The sequence below is a fragment of the Euphorbia lathyris genome, chromosome 6 (assembly GCF_963576675.1).
Source record: "Euphorbia lathyris chromosome 6, ddEupLath1.1, whole genome shotgun sequence".
NCBI lineage: Eukaryota > Viridiplantae > Streptophyta > Magnoliopsida > Malpighiales > Euphorbiaceae > Euphorbia > Euphorbia lathyris.
Genome location: NC_088915.1, coordinates 43,814,458 through 43,829,509, shown reverse-complemented (window position 1 = coordinate 43,829,509; position 15,052 = coordinate 43,814,458). Strand labels below are relative to the sequence as shown.

At 35.9% G+C, this 15,052-nt stretch overlaps 1 protein-coding gene across 3 annotated transcripts; it reads left to right on the top strand.

The window, feature by feature from the left end:
• The first annotated feature begins 1,040 nt into the window (after positions 1 to 1,040).
• Positions 1,041 to 9,733, top strand: LOC136232370 (glycosyltransferase BC10). Of its 3 annotated transcripts, XM_066021484.1 has the most exons (12): positions 1,043 to 1,468; positions 1,577 to 1,611; positions 2,262 to 2,316; positions 2,696 to 2,796; positions 3,010 to 3,081; positions 5,598 to 5,679; positions 5,812 to 5,892; positions 6,884 to 6,922; positions 7,108 to 7,173; positions 8,161 to 8,310; positions 9,244 to 9,372; positions 9,513 to 9,733. In XM_066021484.1, the coding sequence occupies exons 1-12, from the start codon at positions 1,226 to 1,228 to the stop codon at positions 9,567 to 9,569; spliced, it is 1,110 nt and encodes a 369-aa protein (XP_065877556.1). In that variant the 5' UTR covers positions 1,043 to 1,225; the 3' UTR covers positions 9,570 to 9,733. The 3 variants fall into 3 exon arrangements, with proteins under 3 accessions (XP_065877557.1, XP_065877556.1, XP_065877555.1); XM_066021485.1 differs by lacking the exon at positions 1,577 to 1,611 and having other exon boundaries at positions 1,041 to 1,468; positions 2,262 to 2,375; positions 9,268 to 9,372; XM_066021483.1 differs by lacking the exon at positions 1,577 to 1,611 and having other exon boundaries at positions 1,044 to 1,468; positions 2,262 to 2,375.
• The last annotated feature ends 5,319 nt before the right edge of the window (positions 9,734 to 15,052 follow it).

Genomic DNA, 15,052 nt, shown 5'->3' with positions numbered 1-15,052 from the left:
TTTTACCCGAGCCACCGTGTGAACGGCCCGAGTGGTCTGGAAGCCACGTATCGCGCTGAGGAGCTGTGAGGTATTATAAGCCTCCTCTTCCTCCGGATCCACCTCCTCCATCAACGAGGCCAGGTTCCTTGGGGAGATTGGGATGACCGGCGCAGAACGCACTTCATTAGTCATGGAGCTAGTCGTTCCATCGTCCGGTATTCCGGCCGGGGTGGATTCAGTTGGTGTTTGCATCCTACCGAAATGTTAAGGTCACTCGTAGTCCATGCTCACCGTACCAAATAATTAGGGAATGAACTATAGTGAACCGGGCAGCTTCTCAGATCCTCGTGGCCTTCGGATATCGTCCCTACGCGGGGAGTGGTCCCTGTGGACACTCCGACGATCAAGAAAGTTAGACGTTCGATATGGTTACTAAAGGAAATAATCGAAGAGCTTAGAGGGTACCCGGTCGAGTAGTGAGAATGAGTATATATCCATACCTTCCCTATGTTGGGGATATTTATAGTGAGTTGTGGTGGACTTATGGGCCTCTCAAGGCCTTGCTTCTATTCGGGCTTGGGCCTAATGGGCCTTGTGATGATATCCCGAATCATTAACCGAATGGTCCTTATGTCTATTTATTTTTAGATTTTTAACCGTTATATTTGGCATAAATCGACTGACAGAAAATAACAGAGTAACATGACCATTTCGTATAGCACTATGGCTATCCTGAAAACTAAGATATGTTCGATTAAAAATCTCAAAAACATATACAAAAGGACCAAATGATTAATATTGATAAAAGATAAAGACCTTATAATGTGTTTTTGAAAATAGGAGAACTAAACAACGTGTTATGTAAAAAGGTGGAGATTAATAAATTATTTACCCTATTAATAAAGAGTATTTTGGACTAGTTAGTTATGTAACATATTGTTGAATGAATTTAAATAGGTAAATGAGCTTCCAAATTGATTCAGTTTTGTAATTTGTTGAAATAAATTGTTTAGTTTGGATTGAAATTGATATTTTTGTTGACAGAAGAAAGAAAAGATGTTTCTCGGTCCACGTGACTTTCTTCACGCTAATCTTGTTTCTTCTTCACGCCAATTCTACCACTCTTCTTCGTCTTCTGCTCTTTCTTTCTTGTGTTCTCTCGTCTTTGTATTTATGGATCTAATCCAATCTTCTTCTCTAATTTGACATTGTGCAGGATTTATATACAAACTTATACTTATAAATGAAGCAGCGAAAGGGTGTTCTGCACCAAAAATTTCACTTAAAATGGAAAAGGAAGTTGCTGGTTGTTTTTTTGTTGTTAGGGTTTTCTTTTGGGAGCTTGATTTTTATGCAAACTCAATACACTCGGATTTTGGAGCTCGCTTCTTTGCACTCTCACTCGGTCCACAATCAGAGAATTGCATTTTTGTTTATTGCTCGGAATCGGCTCCCTCTAGACATGGTTTGGGATGCATTTCTTAAGGCAAGTGAGCATCTTGATTTTTTTTTTCTTTCTTCTTCTCATGAAAATGAATTTGGTACTTTTCTTTGGCAGCGAGTAAACGACTGTTACTATAATTTACTTTTGTAGGTGATTGATGTTTTACAGGGCGTATTTAGTTCCAGGTTGCAGGTTTCTCTTTTTTTTTTTCAAAATTTATTTATTCGAAATGAATCAGTGTAACAGTAAACACTTTCTTCCAATCATCAGAGGCTAGGACCTGTTGAAGTTTTGATTTGAATGTTCTTTTTTTTTAAGCGGATCACATGGGTGTTTTTGAACAGTTATCGCTATAACTATAGAATGGAACCTAATGGACTAATTTGATTTTCTCCTTGTTTTCCTGCAAGTAAAACATCAATACAATAAATTTGCACTATATTTTATGTGACTTAAATTTTATATACTTGGGTAGTAATTTATGATCTTCAAAGAAAAGGTCAACACTTTCCTTTTGATTGGTATGATGAAGAAACTAGGAATAATAGGTTGTTGAGCTATAGGTTCAGTATGCTCTTGGCATCACTGATGTCATATAGCTTACTTTGTTTCTGTATGATGGCTTTTCCTGAAAGGAAGCAGAAGAATTTCCTGGGAACTTTTGCTGCATTTCATGCAATAAATGAGAGAAGGCCAATTTTACTCCTTTAGACGCCTTAGACTGATAATTCTTCTCCTTGAGTTCTTCTTGAGCTTTTTTTTTTTTATATATACATAATTTGGAACCTTGTATCTTTGTAAGGCTCATATTGATGAAATTTCATGCTGTTTTCAGGGCGAGGAACCTAAATTTTCAGTTTACGTTCATTCTAGGCCTGGCTTTATACTCAGTAAGGCAACAACAAGATTCCACTATTTTTTAAATAGACAAGTTAATGACAGCATACAGGTTCACTTCCTACCATTGAATCTGCCATTTCAAATGTGAATATTATACTGTTCCAAAAAGCTTATGCAAGCCTTAGGACAACCTACATTTTGCAAGTCTGTCAATATGTGTTTTTGTTTAATGTAATTACATGAAAATAGGTCCTTGTGAAACATGTACCATAAGTAATATCAACTATAATGTGACTTCATTGCATTGTTAACATTAGTCAACGTATTCAATTTATTTTGCATAATTAGTTACTAACACCTAATAAATATTCTAAACAACACTTACACTTTTTTATTTTATTTGTGTGGTATTCCTGCAATTAATTTCAGGTAGATTGGGGAGAAGCAACCATGATTCAGGCTGAGCGAATATTGCTAAGGCATGCACTAGAAGATCCTCAAAACGAACGCTTTGTTTTCCTATCAGATAGGTAAGAATCGATTGCAATTGTAGCTACTAGATATTATACCATGCAACTGTGTCAGAGATTGCAATATTTCATTGTATTTTTTTTTAAATATTATTTTCTCACCTTAACAAATAAGTGGTACTAATTTTTTGTTCGGATGAGCTTTAGTTTGCTTGAAGTTTTTGATTACATATAATCTAGCTACCTAACAAAATTTGAGTTTTCTCTTCTCAGCTGCATACCTTTGTACAACTTCAGCTACACATATGACTATATAATGTCAACAGCAACTAGTTTTGTAGACAGGTAAGTTGCCATGTGTTAACAGATGCATCTGCTTTATGCTGAGAAGGTTAAACTAACATGCATTTGACATTCAAGTTGTAGCTGATCTCTTGAATGTTTTTATTCTTGAGCCTCAGTCCTCCATGAATTCTTAACCATTTCTGTGGGAGATGAAAGACTTAGTTTTTGGTAATTTCAAGCTCTATGTAGCAAAAGGAGTTGTAAAGTTAAGAATGGCATAACCACCGTCTTGCAGCATTTAGTAAAGATATGACTGATCAATATATAGCAGACAGTGTACCATCTTAGTTTAACAAAATCTTCATTAATTTCTTGAAGTGAGTTTTGACTCTGTTTATTGTCGATGTTCTTGAGGGGCATTAAGAACCTAAATTACTCAATTTAGTTTTAAATGAATCCCACTGTGCCAAAATAATTTTTGCTGCTTGATTTTGACATAAAGTTCTGAGATTTCAACTGTGATATTTGATTGTGAAAAGTTACCATATATTAAACCAGGTCAATTGACCATGTTAAGCCCATTCCTTTGTTGTTCACTGGCTATTCTTTAACACTGAGTTGCTTGATAATTAGGTATTGCAACTAACCACTGTGAATCTTTGCCACTTAGTTTTTACTGGACAGCTCCTTTGTATTGTGCGTCATCTCTAATATTAGGCCATATAATACTTTCTTACCATGACAATATGAGCTCTCTTAATCTTGTTCTACATCAATATACTTTAATGTTGCATGCCACTGGCTCTCAACACAAGTCTCTTCTGAATTCAAGATGGACTATTATATGAAGTTACTATATATCTTACAACATCATAAAGGTCCTTATCTATGACTTCTTGTAGAGTTTCTACAGAAATAGACCTTAGAAAAGTGGGCTCTCTACTATGTCAATGTTCTCCCCTTTGGACCATATCTCCCTTGCACACTTCAATGAAGAAATTTTTTATATTGATCTTTTGCTATAGGATTTGGAATATCAACTTTTGTTCAACCATCTAGATCAATATTGAGTAAATATTTTATTGTCTTTATTTAAGTAGATGATTGATCCAACAATACAAGTGTTGTGTAACTTTGGGTATTTGATGGACACAATTTTTTTCATTATTATCTGAAGTTGATTTCTGGTTGGGAATATGATTTTAAACTTGGTGGATAAAAGTAAAACTCCCCCTTACATTTGACACATTTGGACGAATACCCCTGCATCATCTTTTTTTGGCCAAATTTCATCCCAAGCGCATGACAAAATTTCACCCTGAACTTTTGCACAAATAGCCGTTGACTTGTGCATGTATCACAGTTCTTATAAAATATTTACATCAAATCATGCTAAATAAAAGAATAGTTTTTCTTACCAAAAACAACATAGTTGAACACAAATTCGGACAATTCTTTGCCTGATCTAAGCATTTCTTTACTAAATCTTTGTTGAAGTCATTGTCCAATTTTTGTTTTGTTTAATTATGCTGTTTTGGATAGGATGGTCCCGCCCTTTTTTTATGAGTAGAGATTTAATGTTTATGTCTTCATTAAGAATGCTTGGATAGTTAGATTATGAAAAATGTAATACATATGCGAGTGAAAGGGGCTGTTTGTCCAAATGTTTCGTTTGGGGTGGAATTTGGCCAAAATTGTTCATTTGGGGCTATTTATCCACGTGTGCAAGTTTGAGGGGGAATTTTATCCAAAACTTAGCCTTATTGCAAGTTTTTAGCAAAGAACATGGATCAAGAAAATCTTAATACATTTTTAGAGGTAGTTTCTTATTTGATATAATTGTTTAAACTGCTTAGTCCATTTCATCATGTGCTGAGGCTACATGATTATAATAATAATGATTTAGCATAGAATAATGAAGATGTTGGTCATTGTAGGTTGCCTTAATACATCATTTGCCCCTAAACTTGTCCAAAAAGCTTGATTGGCCCCCTGAACTTTCAAAGTGTTCCGATAGCCACCTCAAGTTGCATAAAATATTCAGTTAGCCCCCCTAAACTTGCGCAAATGTAATTAATTGAATCACTCGGTTGCAAAAAAGTAAGTTAAATATGGAAGATGTATTGCACGCGTCTTAAAAAAAAGTAAAACGGTCAAGATCGGGGTATGCGGTTCTAATATTAGAGAAGACAAGTTTTATAGTTGAGCAAGTAATAACTTTTTTTTAATCTATTTTTGAATTATGTAATAACATTCTAAGATGCATGGAATACATCTTCTGCATTTAACTTACTTTTTTGAAACCGAGTGATTAATTGATTACATTTTACCCAAGTTCAGGGGGTTAACTGAACATTTTATGCAAGTTGAGGGGGCTATCGGGACACTTTGAAAGTCCAGGGGCCAATCAAGCTTTTTGGACAAGTTCAGGGGGCAAATGATGTATTAAGCCTTGTAGGTTTCTTATTGACATGCTTTATCCACGCCCATTTTTTAAGACATTTAAAGTTGTCTAATTGGAGTGCATAAGCCAACTTATCTTTCAAATCTTATTTTGTAATGTGTGCTGGAGGCAGTTTTGCTGATACAAAAGATGGCCGCTACAATCCAAAAATGGCTCCAGTCGTTCTTGTTGATAAATGGCGGAAAGGGTCTCAGGTAGTGAGTTGTTTTCTAAGCATCTGCTTCTTAAGCTTAACGAAAAGCTACACAAATGATATAACCTTTTGGTGGTACATGCTGTTGCATGTTTCACATAGCTGATTTTTTTTTTTTTTGTTCTTCTTTCAGTGGGTTGTTCTGACAAGAAAGCACGCTGAGGTTGTGGTGAATGACACTAAAGTCTTTCTTACATTCCAACAGCATTGCAGGGCAGGTTTCTCTGGACTTTTTTTGCTATGGAAAAAATTATTTTCAGAACTTTGTCTAATAGGCCTTATAGCCCGATATCACAATTTACTCTCGTATTATAATCAGAAGATAGATATACAGTAAAACCTCTATATAGGAATACTCTATATAAGAATAACCTCCAATTTGTTATAAAAAATTTCGGTCCCAACTTGGGCCGGTTATAAATAAGAATAACCTCCCAAATGTTAATTGTTATACATAATCCAAGTCCCACCTTTAGAAACTATACCTCTATATAGGAATAATTATGTAAATAATGTATATATGTATTAAGGATTTAAACAAAATTTATTAAAAAATTTAAAAATTATTGAGATTAAATATGAGTTGGCACACAAATTCCAACTTTAACTATAAATTCTTACCATTTTCCCATAAAACTCTTTTCTTTATGTATTGGAAACTAAACTCAAAACTCTTCCAATTCTTTAGGTATTGGAAATAAAACTCGTAGACTTGATATGCTAAACATTAATTTGTTTTATTAATCTATTCTATTGTACATTGTGTATATAAACCAATTTCAAGCGACCCCATTTCATAAACTTTAAGTGTTGATTTTTTTTTTTTTTTTTGGGTACCAAACTCTATATAAGAATAACCTCCCAATTGTTATACAAATTGTCCGGTCCCAAACGTATTCCTATATAGAGGTTTTACTGTATGTATGATTGATGGATAGCTTGTCTGGTTATTTTGCAAACATGATTTGACTTATATTCTTTTTTATTTTATTTTTTAATGCACCATTCAAGGATTTTACTGATTGGAAGTATATTGAAAGCTGAAATTGGATGTAGAACATAACCTGTTTTTTGCAAGAAGTTTTTGTGTGGGTAAACAAGTTTTTAGTTTTAGGAAGTTAATTATCTTCCCAAGCTCTTTTGGTTGTTGGGCAATTTTTAATTTTTAATTAACTGAAATTTGTCCATTCGTCATGATGATGCAGAGAAAATCGCTTCCTGAGTTTTGGCGAGACCGTCCCTTAGTAAGTAACTTCAATTCTGTCATCACTAAATTATGTGTCCTCTTGTTATTTGGCAGAGCAGATTTGGAAATGGGATGAATATATTCTGAATGATCAGTGCATCTTCTTTTGAAGTGGATTTGAAAATGGAAGATGTTATGAAGTCACAATATTTTTCTTTCTTCTTATATTCTGCTCATGAACAGCCAGCAGATCCATCGAAGGAGCACAATTGCATACCTGATGAACATTATGTCCAGACGTTATTGGCTGTAAGATGCATTCTTATCCATCTGAGTTGAGCACTGTTTATGGACTAATAAACTGGTTTTGGACAAACTCACAGGTGGATGGAAGGCCTTCCACTTGTGAATTACTATATGTGAGAGAAAATACTTTGAAAACAAAATTATTTCTTTAATTTTCTCTATGTTTATCTCTAGTATTTTCTTGTCTGCATATATATCTATGTCTAATTTTTCAATACTAGAAGATGGCTTTCATTGCTTATTTGGCCGTAGTATCAATCTATCAGCCAAGGGCAGCCTCAACTCTGTAAGATCTAAAGTTTTTAATACTTCAATACAGGGTTAAAATGCCATATTTAGATAGCAACAATTGATCTCTATAATTTTAGCAAGCTTTATGCTTGCAAACTTGGTAAACTTGTTTTGTAGAGAACCTACTTTCAGAACTCAAGTGTCAATTGCATGCAACATATGGGCCATAAGTCATAGTCTGCTGTTGGGGCAGTGTTATGTTTGTCATGTTTAATTCTCTGCAGTTAGGAAATCAAAAGAATAAGGGTAAATAATTTATTAGTCCCTGTCTTTTTACCTAATACACCGTTTAGTCCCCTTATTTTGAAAAACACATAATAAGGTCCCTATCTTTTGTTAATATTAACCATTTGGTCCTTCTGTCTAGTTTTTTTAGATTTTTAACCGAACATATCATAGCTTTCAAGACAGCCATTGTAGATATAAAATGGCCATGTTACTCTGTTGTTTTCTGTCTGTTTATGTCAAATATAACAGTTAAAAATCTAAAAAAAAAATAAACAGAAGGACCAAATGGTTAATATTGACAAAAGATAGGAATCTTATAACGTGTTTTTCAAAATAGGGGGACTAAACAGTGTATTAGGTAAAAAGGAAGGGACTAATAAATTATTTACCCAAAGAATAACCACCAGAAGTAGATATTGGAAATTGTAAAGGTTGATGAATAACCTTTTAAATTTTTTCATCATAATGCAGCAAGAAGGCCTTGAAGGAGAAATTACACGAAGGTCATTGACCCATAGTTCATGGGATGTTTCATCCACTAAAGTCCGTGAACGCCGCGGATGGCATCCTGTTACATATAAATTCTCTGATGCTACTCCCATGCTTTTAAAATCTATAAAGGTATTAGCAAGTCTTTTTGTTGTACAAGTAATTACTATTCTATGTTTTTGTCCATGGCTTGAGAAATAGATGCTTCTATTTTCCCTCTTTTAAGCCACTGGAAAATTGTTATTCAGTAACTTCGCTAATATACCAATGCTTAGGCTAGTTTTGCACCTCTACGTGATTATCCTGGATAGCAGTTGAAGTCCTTGGCATAAGAATATCTCCCATAGATTTAACGAGTAAAAGCAAGTCCTGATGATTCTCTCTAATCAGGAACCCAACTTTATTCTTTTTGGTATGCTTATTTAATTGAATTGGATTAGTTGGTTTTCTCACATATGCATGCCATGTTTGTAGTATCATTGCCATCTACATCAACCACTGGCAGCATGATGCGATACCATAGGTGTCGCGTGTCATCTCAATTCTAATTTGGTATTAATATCTTCATTCAATTTCAAGGGAACTTTGAACAACCTTCTCCTCTTGTTCTTTTTATATTATAACATCATGTTTGTGTTGTGATTTCTTCATTAAAAAAATAAAGTACAAAATGGGCTTTGCTGGTATCATATTTCAGAATAACTATATTATAAATCCTTCAGTTATATGGGTTAGTCCAGCATTCTTCTCTTGGCGCAACGGTAAACGTTGGTTCGAGTCTTAGAAGCGGCCTCTTGCCAAATAAATTGGCAGGGGAAGGCTTGCCCCAGTACACCCTTGTGGTGGGACCCCTCCCCGGACTCTCGCTCAGCGGGGACGCGTAGTGCACCGGGCCGCCCTTTTTATACCAGGCATTAGAAAAAAAAGTCACTTAAGTTTTCCATTGTTGGTCGAAGGCTACTTTGAAGTGTATGAATGCAAATTCTGTGCTTTGTATTTTTTTTATTTACTTTTTGAGATTATTCGTATCAAATGGATGGTGAGTAGTTTTAGTTTATTTTTTAGGACATTGACAATATCTATTACCAGACTGAATATCGAAGAGAGTGGTGCAGCAGTAAAGGGAAACCGTCTACATGCTTCCTTTTTGCAAGAAAATTCACCCGTCCTGCTGCACTTCGATTGCTTAATATGGTAAAGTCCAAATATCCTTTAGTAGATTTGGAGGAATCTAACCAATAATTATTTCGTGATATATGCATTATGCATAACTTGTTACACAGACAACAAGTTTGAACTATTAACTTTGGATATTTTTGTTAAACTATCAACAGTCTATGCTTGGAGCTAGTAGTCGAAAAGAAGCAGACAAGTCAAGTCGAGATCCGTAAAAAATTAGATACAAGTGGTTAATGTTAGCCTTAATGGATAAATGTGCAGTAAGAAGGAATGAAAGCTGTAAATCAGAGAGGAAAATGGAAGTGTATATCTTGTTTAATTATTAAAGGGAAATATCATTGTGTTCGATCGTTTATATTGAAATATTACTTGATAATTTGATGTGTTCTTTCTGATTTCTTGTAAATCCCCATGGGATCCCTAAATAAAATTATTAATTTTAAATATTACTCATTATTAAAATTCATTTTATTCTATCTAACCGTTATTTTTATTTTATAATATCATTGAAAATAAATTTCATACAGGACATACTAGGGGTAATATTGAACCTTTTTAAATTTCATACTAGGGTGAACCTTATTTACAAAAGTAAATAACCTAAAAATTTATTCAAGCACCTCTCTCTTCTTTCTTTTGGCACACATACACCAACTTCTTCCCTTCCGCCATGCCGCTTATCTGTGTCTTTTCCCATCCCTCCGATTCACTCGCCTGGCTCTCTTCTGCCCTCTCACTCTGTCTGCGTCTGCTTTCTCTCTTCTGTCCGCTCAATATGCCCGGTGTTTGGTTGCTCTCTCTTCCGTCTGCCCGCTAACTTCACCCTGTGTGGTAATTTTGATTCTGAATTTGATTCTATCACAATGGTTTCGCTTAGCTTTCAATATTTTGAACGTGCAGTAGTTGCTACAGCTGATTTTGTTTCTGCACAATATTTTGAACGAGCAGTTGTTGATTGATTTTATTTGGGTATTGCTATATACCGCAAAAGTTATACTTTCCACCGCACCCTTTTGACATTTATGTCCTCCTCACAATTTCAAACCAATAACCAAAAATTCTCAAATCCTCTCTAGCTTTTGAAGCTTTTCATAAAACCCGACCTAAAATGACATGCCGCCAAAGGAAGGAAGGGGAAAAGGCTTAATGAATCTTTCGATAAGTTTTTTTTTTTAAAAAAATATGTCCGAAATCACGGGTTCCGCCTCCGAATCGGAGGCGGAACCCGTTTTTTTTTTTTTTTGCCTAAACGGAACTCCGACGCCGTTGCCACCACGGGCGGAACGGACGAACTGTTCGTTCCGCCCGTGGTGGCAACGGCGTCCGCCATACTTTCCACTGGCGCACCCGTTCCACCATCAGGTGGAATGAGTGGCGCACCCGTTCCACCGTAAGGTGGAGAACTAGGTTCCGCGCTCGTTCCACCTGATGATGGAACGGGTGGCGCATCCGTTTAGGCTTATTCCTTAAAAAAAATTCAAAATTTAAAAAATGAATTTTTAATTTAAATTTATATCGTAAGATTACTTCGTGTTCGAAATCATGGTCTTCAGGAATACTCGGGTCCATTTTCGTCAAATTCGGGTTTTTAGGCTTGGGAGAGAAAGAGAGAAAAAAAATTTGAGTTTTTGAAAAAAATAAAATGAGAAGGGCATAAATGTCAAAAGGGTGCGGTGGATGAAAAAAAAGTTGCGGTATATAGCACCTCACTTTTATTTTTTTGCTGATTTTATATCTACTTTTTTGGTCATGGAAACTGAGTCACATGATAATGTAAATATAAGGCAGGTATATATTGTGTTGGGACGAGGCTTAGCTATCAATGTCTTGTGTTGCAATTCAATTATCACATATATATCACGAGAAGCAATTAAAAATTGTTAAACCATTAATATTATTTCTTATCATATTTCAATTTATATTTTGCTGGTTAACTGGTTACGGATATTAACCTGTAATCATTTTTCTGCTAGTTACAGATTAATATGTAACTAGTTTGCTGGTTAACAGATTACTCTGTAACCAAGATCAGATTAATCTGTAATCTGTAACCAATATGGTAATTAAATTTTTGTATATATAAAAATTAAGTATATCTTTAAATTAATATTATTATTTTATTGGGTATGGGGATTCCCCGTTATCCGTGGGGATCCGCATGAGGAGGGCACAAGGATAAAAAAATCCTCAAATCATTTAATAGGGATTCCCCGAAACCGTCCATGTAAACATTGGGACGGAATGGGAAATGCATTTTCGTCCCCGCCCCGCACTGTTGCCAGTGCCAATCCTACTTGTCCAGTGGACTATATTGCAATTTCTAGAATTTTACATTGGCGGTTTAGTCAGGACAGTCGGTTGGTCAAGATAGTCACTCCAAAATCTTCTGAATCATCTGTCAGTATGGAATCTACATCAAGTCATCGGTTCAGTGTATAGCTGATGAGTTAGCCATCCTCATTGGTAAGATGAATGGCGATGGAGTAAGAATGGTGATAGTGCTGATGAGAAGGCTCATAGTAAGCATGGTAGTCGATGAGGGGATAGAGATTCCCAAAGGTTTGGAAAACCAAGAAGACTATATGAACAAAAGGGGAGAAGGAAAGAGAGATGTGGAAGAAGGATATCCTAGAACAAGTGAGAGATCTGCATGTGGAAGGGTTTTATAATTTGAAGATGTTGGGGTCTGCTTTACTTACCCTTGAAATTTAAGCTCCCCGAGATGAAAAAGTTTGACGGGACTGGTGATCCACATGAACCAATATGAAGCACGCAATCCTTAACGAAGAGCAAGTTCTCGGATTATTCAACACCTATTTGGAAGGAGTTGCCCTTATATGGTTCCATTCTCTGCCTGCTACTACAAGAAGAGACTGGAAAAAGCTAGCATGAGATTTGGGTTAACATAGTTTATCAGCATAATAGAAAGAACGTCCTTCCCAGCAAACCAGTCAGTTGTGAGTGCGCTGCTCCTCTTTGGTCAGTGCCTTTGCGCATGTCTTAAGCATAGTAAGAGAGATTTGGAAGATATGAGCCGAGTCGGAAGTGAAGCATGTGGTTTTGTGATAGCTGAAGGAAGTAGTGCTATCACACCCGTGGGTGAGAATGAAGATGGAAGAGGAGGAAATGGAGACCGAAACACAGTTGCCACAACTAAAAACTTCACTGGTGTAGAGAGCTCAAAATCTGGAGGTTTTTTTTCTTAATAACGACTTAAGGCTTTGATTCATAGTAGTTAAATCAAAATTTTCAAATTTTTGATAATGTAAGGGTCAATTTGATCTTAATAGGAAACATTAGGATGCAAAACAAACAACCGAGCTTCAAAAGTAAGGATAAGGTGTAAAAATTATTGGAAATAAGTGCATGTATATTTTTATGTGCATAATAAATGAAGCATTTATTATCCAGAAGATGGAGGGTTATGCTTTGAACCTTGTCAAGAATTTAAAAGGTTATCTTGATCTCAACTACACATTATTTGAAGATGGAGATTACGAAGCATCACATTCTATTTTTAGGGTTTTTTGTTTCCTATAAATAGTGGCTCCATAGTTCTGGAGAATTAAGAGAGAAGAGTTGTAAAAGGGTGTGAGTGTTTGCTTAGAAGTATTGCATGAATTCTCACTCTGCACATCTGTGTAAATTGTGTGTGATCAAAACTGAGTAGGGTGTACTTGGGTTTTGGGTAGTGAGTGAGTGATTGAGTGTTGTAATACTTGTACTCCATTCTCCTATAGTGCAAAGAGCTTCTTGCAGTAGCTCCAAGGATTAGCCACTGTTTTGTGGTGAACCTTGTAAAATTCTTGTGTTCTTTCTTGTTTGATTATTTCTATATTCCGTATTTTATTTCCGCGTTTTGTCGTTGTGTCCTAGAAGAGGAATTTGGTTTTGTGTTTATAAATTCCTAACAACTGGTATCAGAGCTATCTGGTTTGGACAATGACAGGGTCAAACAGAATAATTTCTGGAATAAGCAAGTTTGATGGAACTGATTTTTCATTTTGGAGATTACAGATTATAGACTATTTGTATAGCAAAAAACTGCACTTGCCGCTTTCAGAAGTGAAACCAGCAAACATGAGCCAAGAGGATTGGGAACTTCTCGATCGACAAGTGTTGGGCGTAATCAGATTGACGCTAACACGGAATGTCGCTCATAACGTAGCAGAAACCAAGTCAACAGCCGAAATGATGAGACTTTTATCAGATATGTACGAGAAGCCTTCCGCAAATAACAAGGTACATCTGATGAAAAAGTTATTCAATTTAAGAATGGGTGATAGTTCTTCAGTTGCAGAACATATAAACGAGTTCAATACCATTGTTACTCAACTAACGTCTGTTGATATTACCTTTAATGATGAGGTACATGCTTTAATTCTTTTGGCTTCATTACCTAATAGTTGGGAGCCTATGAGGGCTGCGGTTAGTAATTCTGTTGGCAAAGGAAAATTGTCATTTAGTGATGTCAGGGATCGAATTCTTGCTGAAGAAGTGCGAAGGATTGATTCCGGTGAAGGTACATCGACAAATTCTGCCTTAAATGTTGAAAATAGAGGTAGAAGCAATGAAAGGAATTCTAATCGAGGACGAGGTAGATCAAAGTCGAGGAATGGTAGATCCAAATCAAGAAATGGATGGAAATTGGAGTGCTGGAATTGTGGAAAGCCCGGACATATGAAGGCCAAATGCAGACTTCCAAAGAAGGATGACAATAATAAGAAAGCTGCAAATGTTGTAGCTGATGAGGTACAAGATGCATTACTTTTATCTGTTGATTGTTCCATTGAATCTTGGGTATTAGATTCAGGTGCTTCTTTTCATACGACATCAAACTGTGAAATCATGGAGAACTATTCAGTTGGAAACTATGGGAAGGTGTATCTCGCAGATGGTGAGCCATTGGAGATAGCCAGTATTGGTGATGTTTGTTTGAAGTTAGAAAATGGAATGGTGTGGAAAATCAACCAAGTAAGACATGTGCCTAGGTTGACAAAGAACCTTATTTCAGTTGGACAGCTTGATGAAGAAGGTCACAGTGTGCATTTTACTAATGGATCTTGGAAAGTTAGCAAAGGAGCAATCATTGTTGCTCGAGGTAATAAAACTGGTACTTTGTACATGACCACTAATTGCAAAGATACTCTGGCAGCTATTGATGCAGGTGTAAACTCAAGTCTATGGCACTGTAGACTTGGTCACATAAGTGAGAAAGGGATGAAGTTGATGCTATCAAAAGGAAAACTACCTGACTTAAAAGGTGTAGAACATTGCATATGTGAAAGCTGCATCTTTGGCAAACAGAAAAAGGTGAGTTTCTTGAATGGTGGAAGAAAGCCTAGAGAAACAAAGTTGGAGCTGGTTCACACGGACGTTTGGGGGCCATCTCCTGTGCCATCCCTTGGAGGTTCAAAATACTATGTTACATTCATAGATGAGTCAAGCAGAAAGGTATGGGTTTACTTTCTCAAAAATAAATCTGATGTGTTTGATACCTTCAGGAAATGGAAAGCTTTAGTAGAAAATGAGACGAATTTGAAAGTGAAGTGTCTGAGGTCAGATAATGGTGGAGAGTATGAAAATAGTGAATTCAAGAAGTATTGTGCACAGATGGGTATCAAGATGGAGAAAACTATCCTAGGCACACCTCAACAAAATGGGATAGCAGAGCGGATGAATAGAACACTGAATG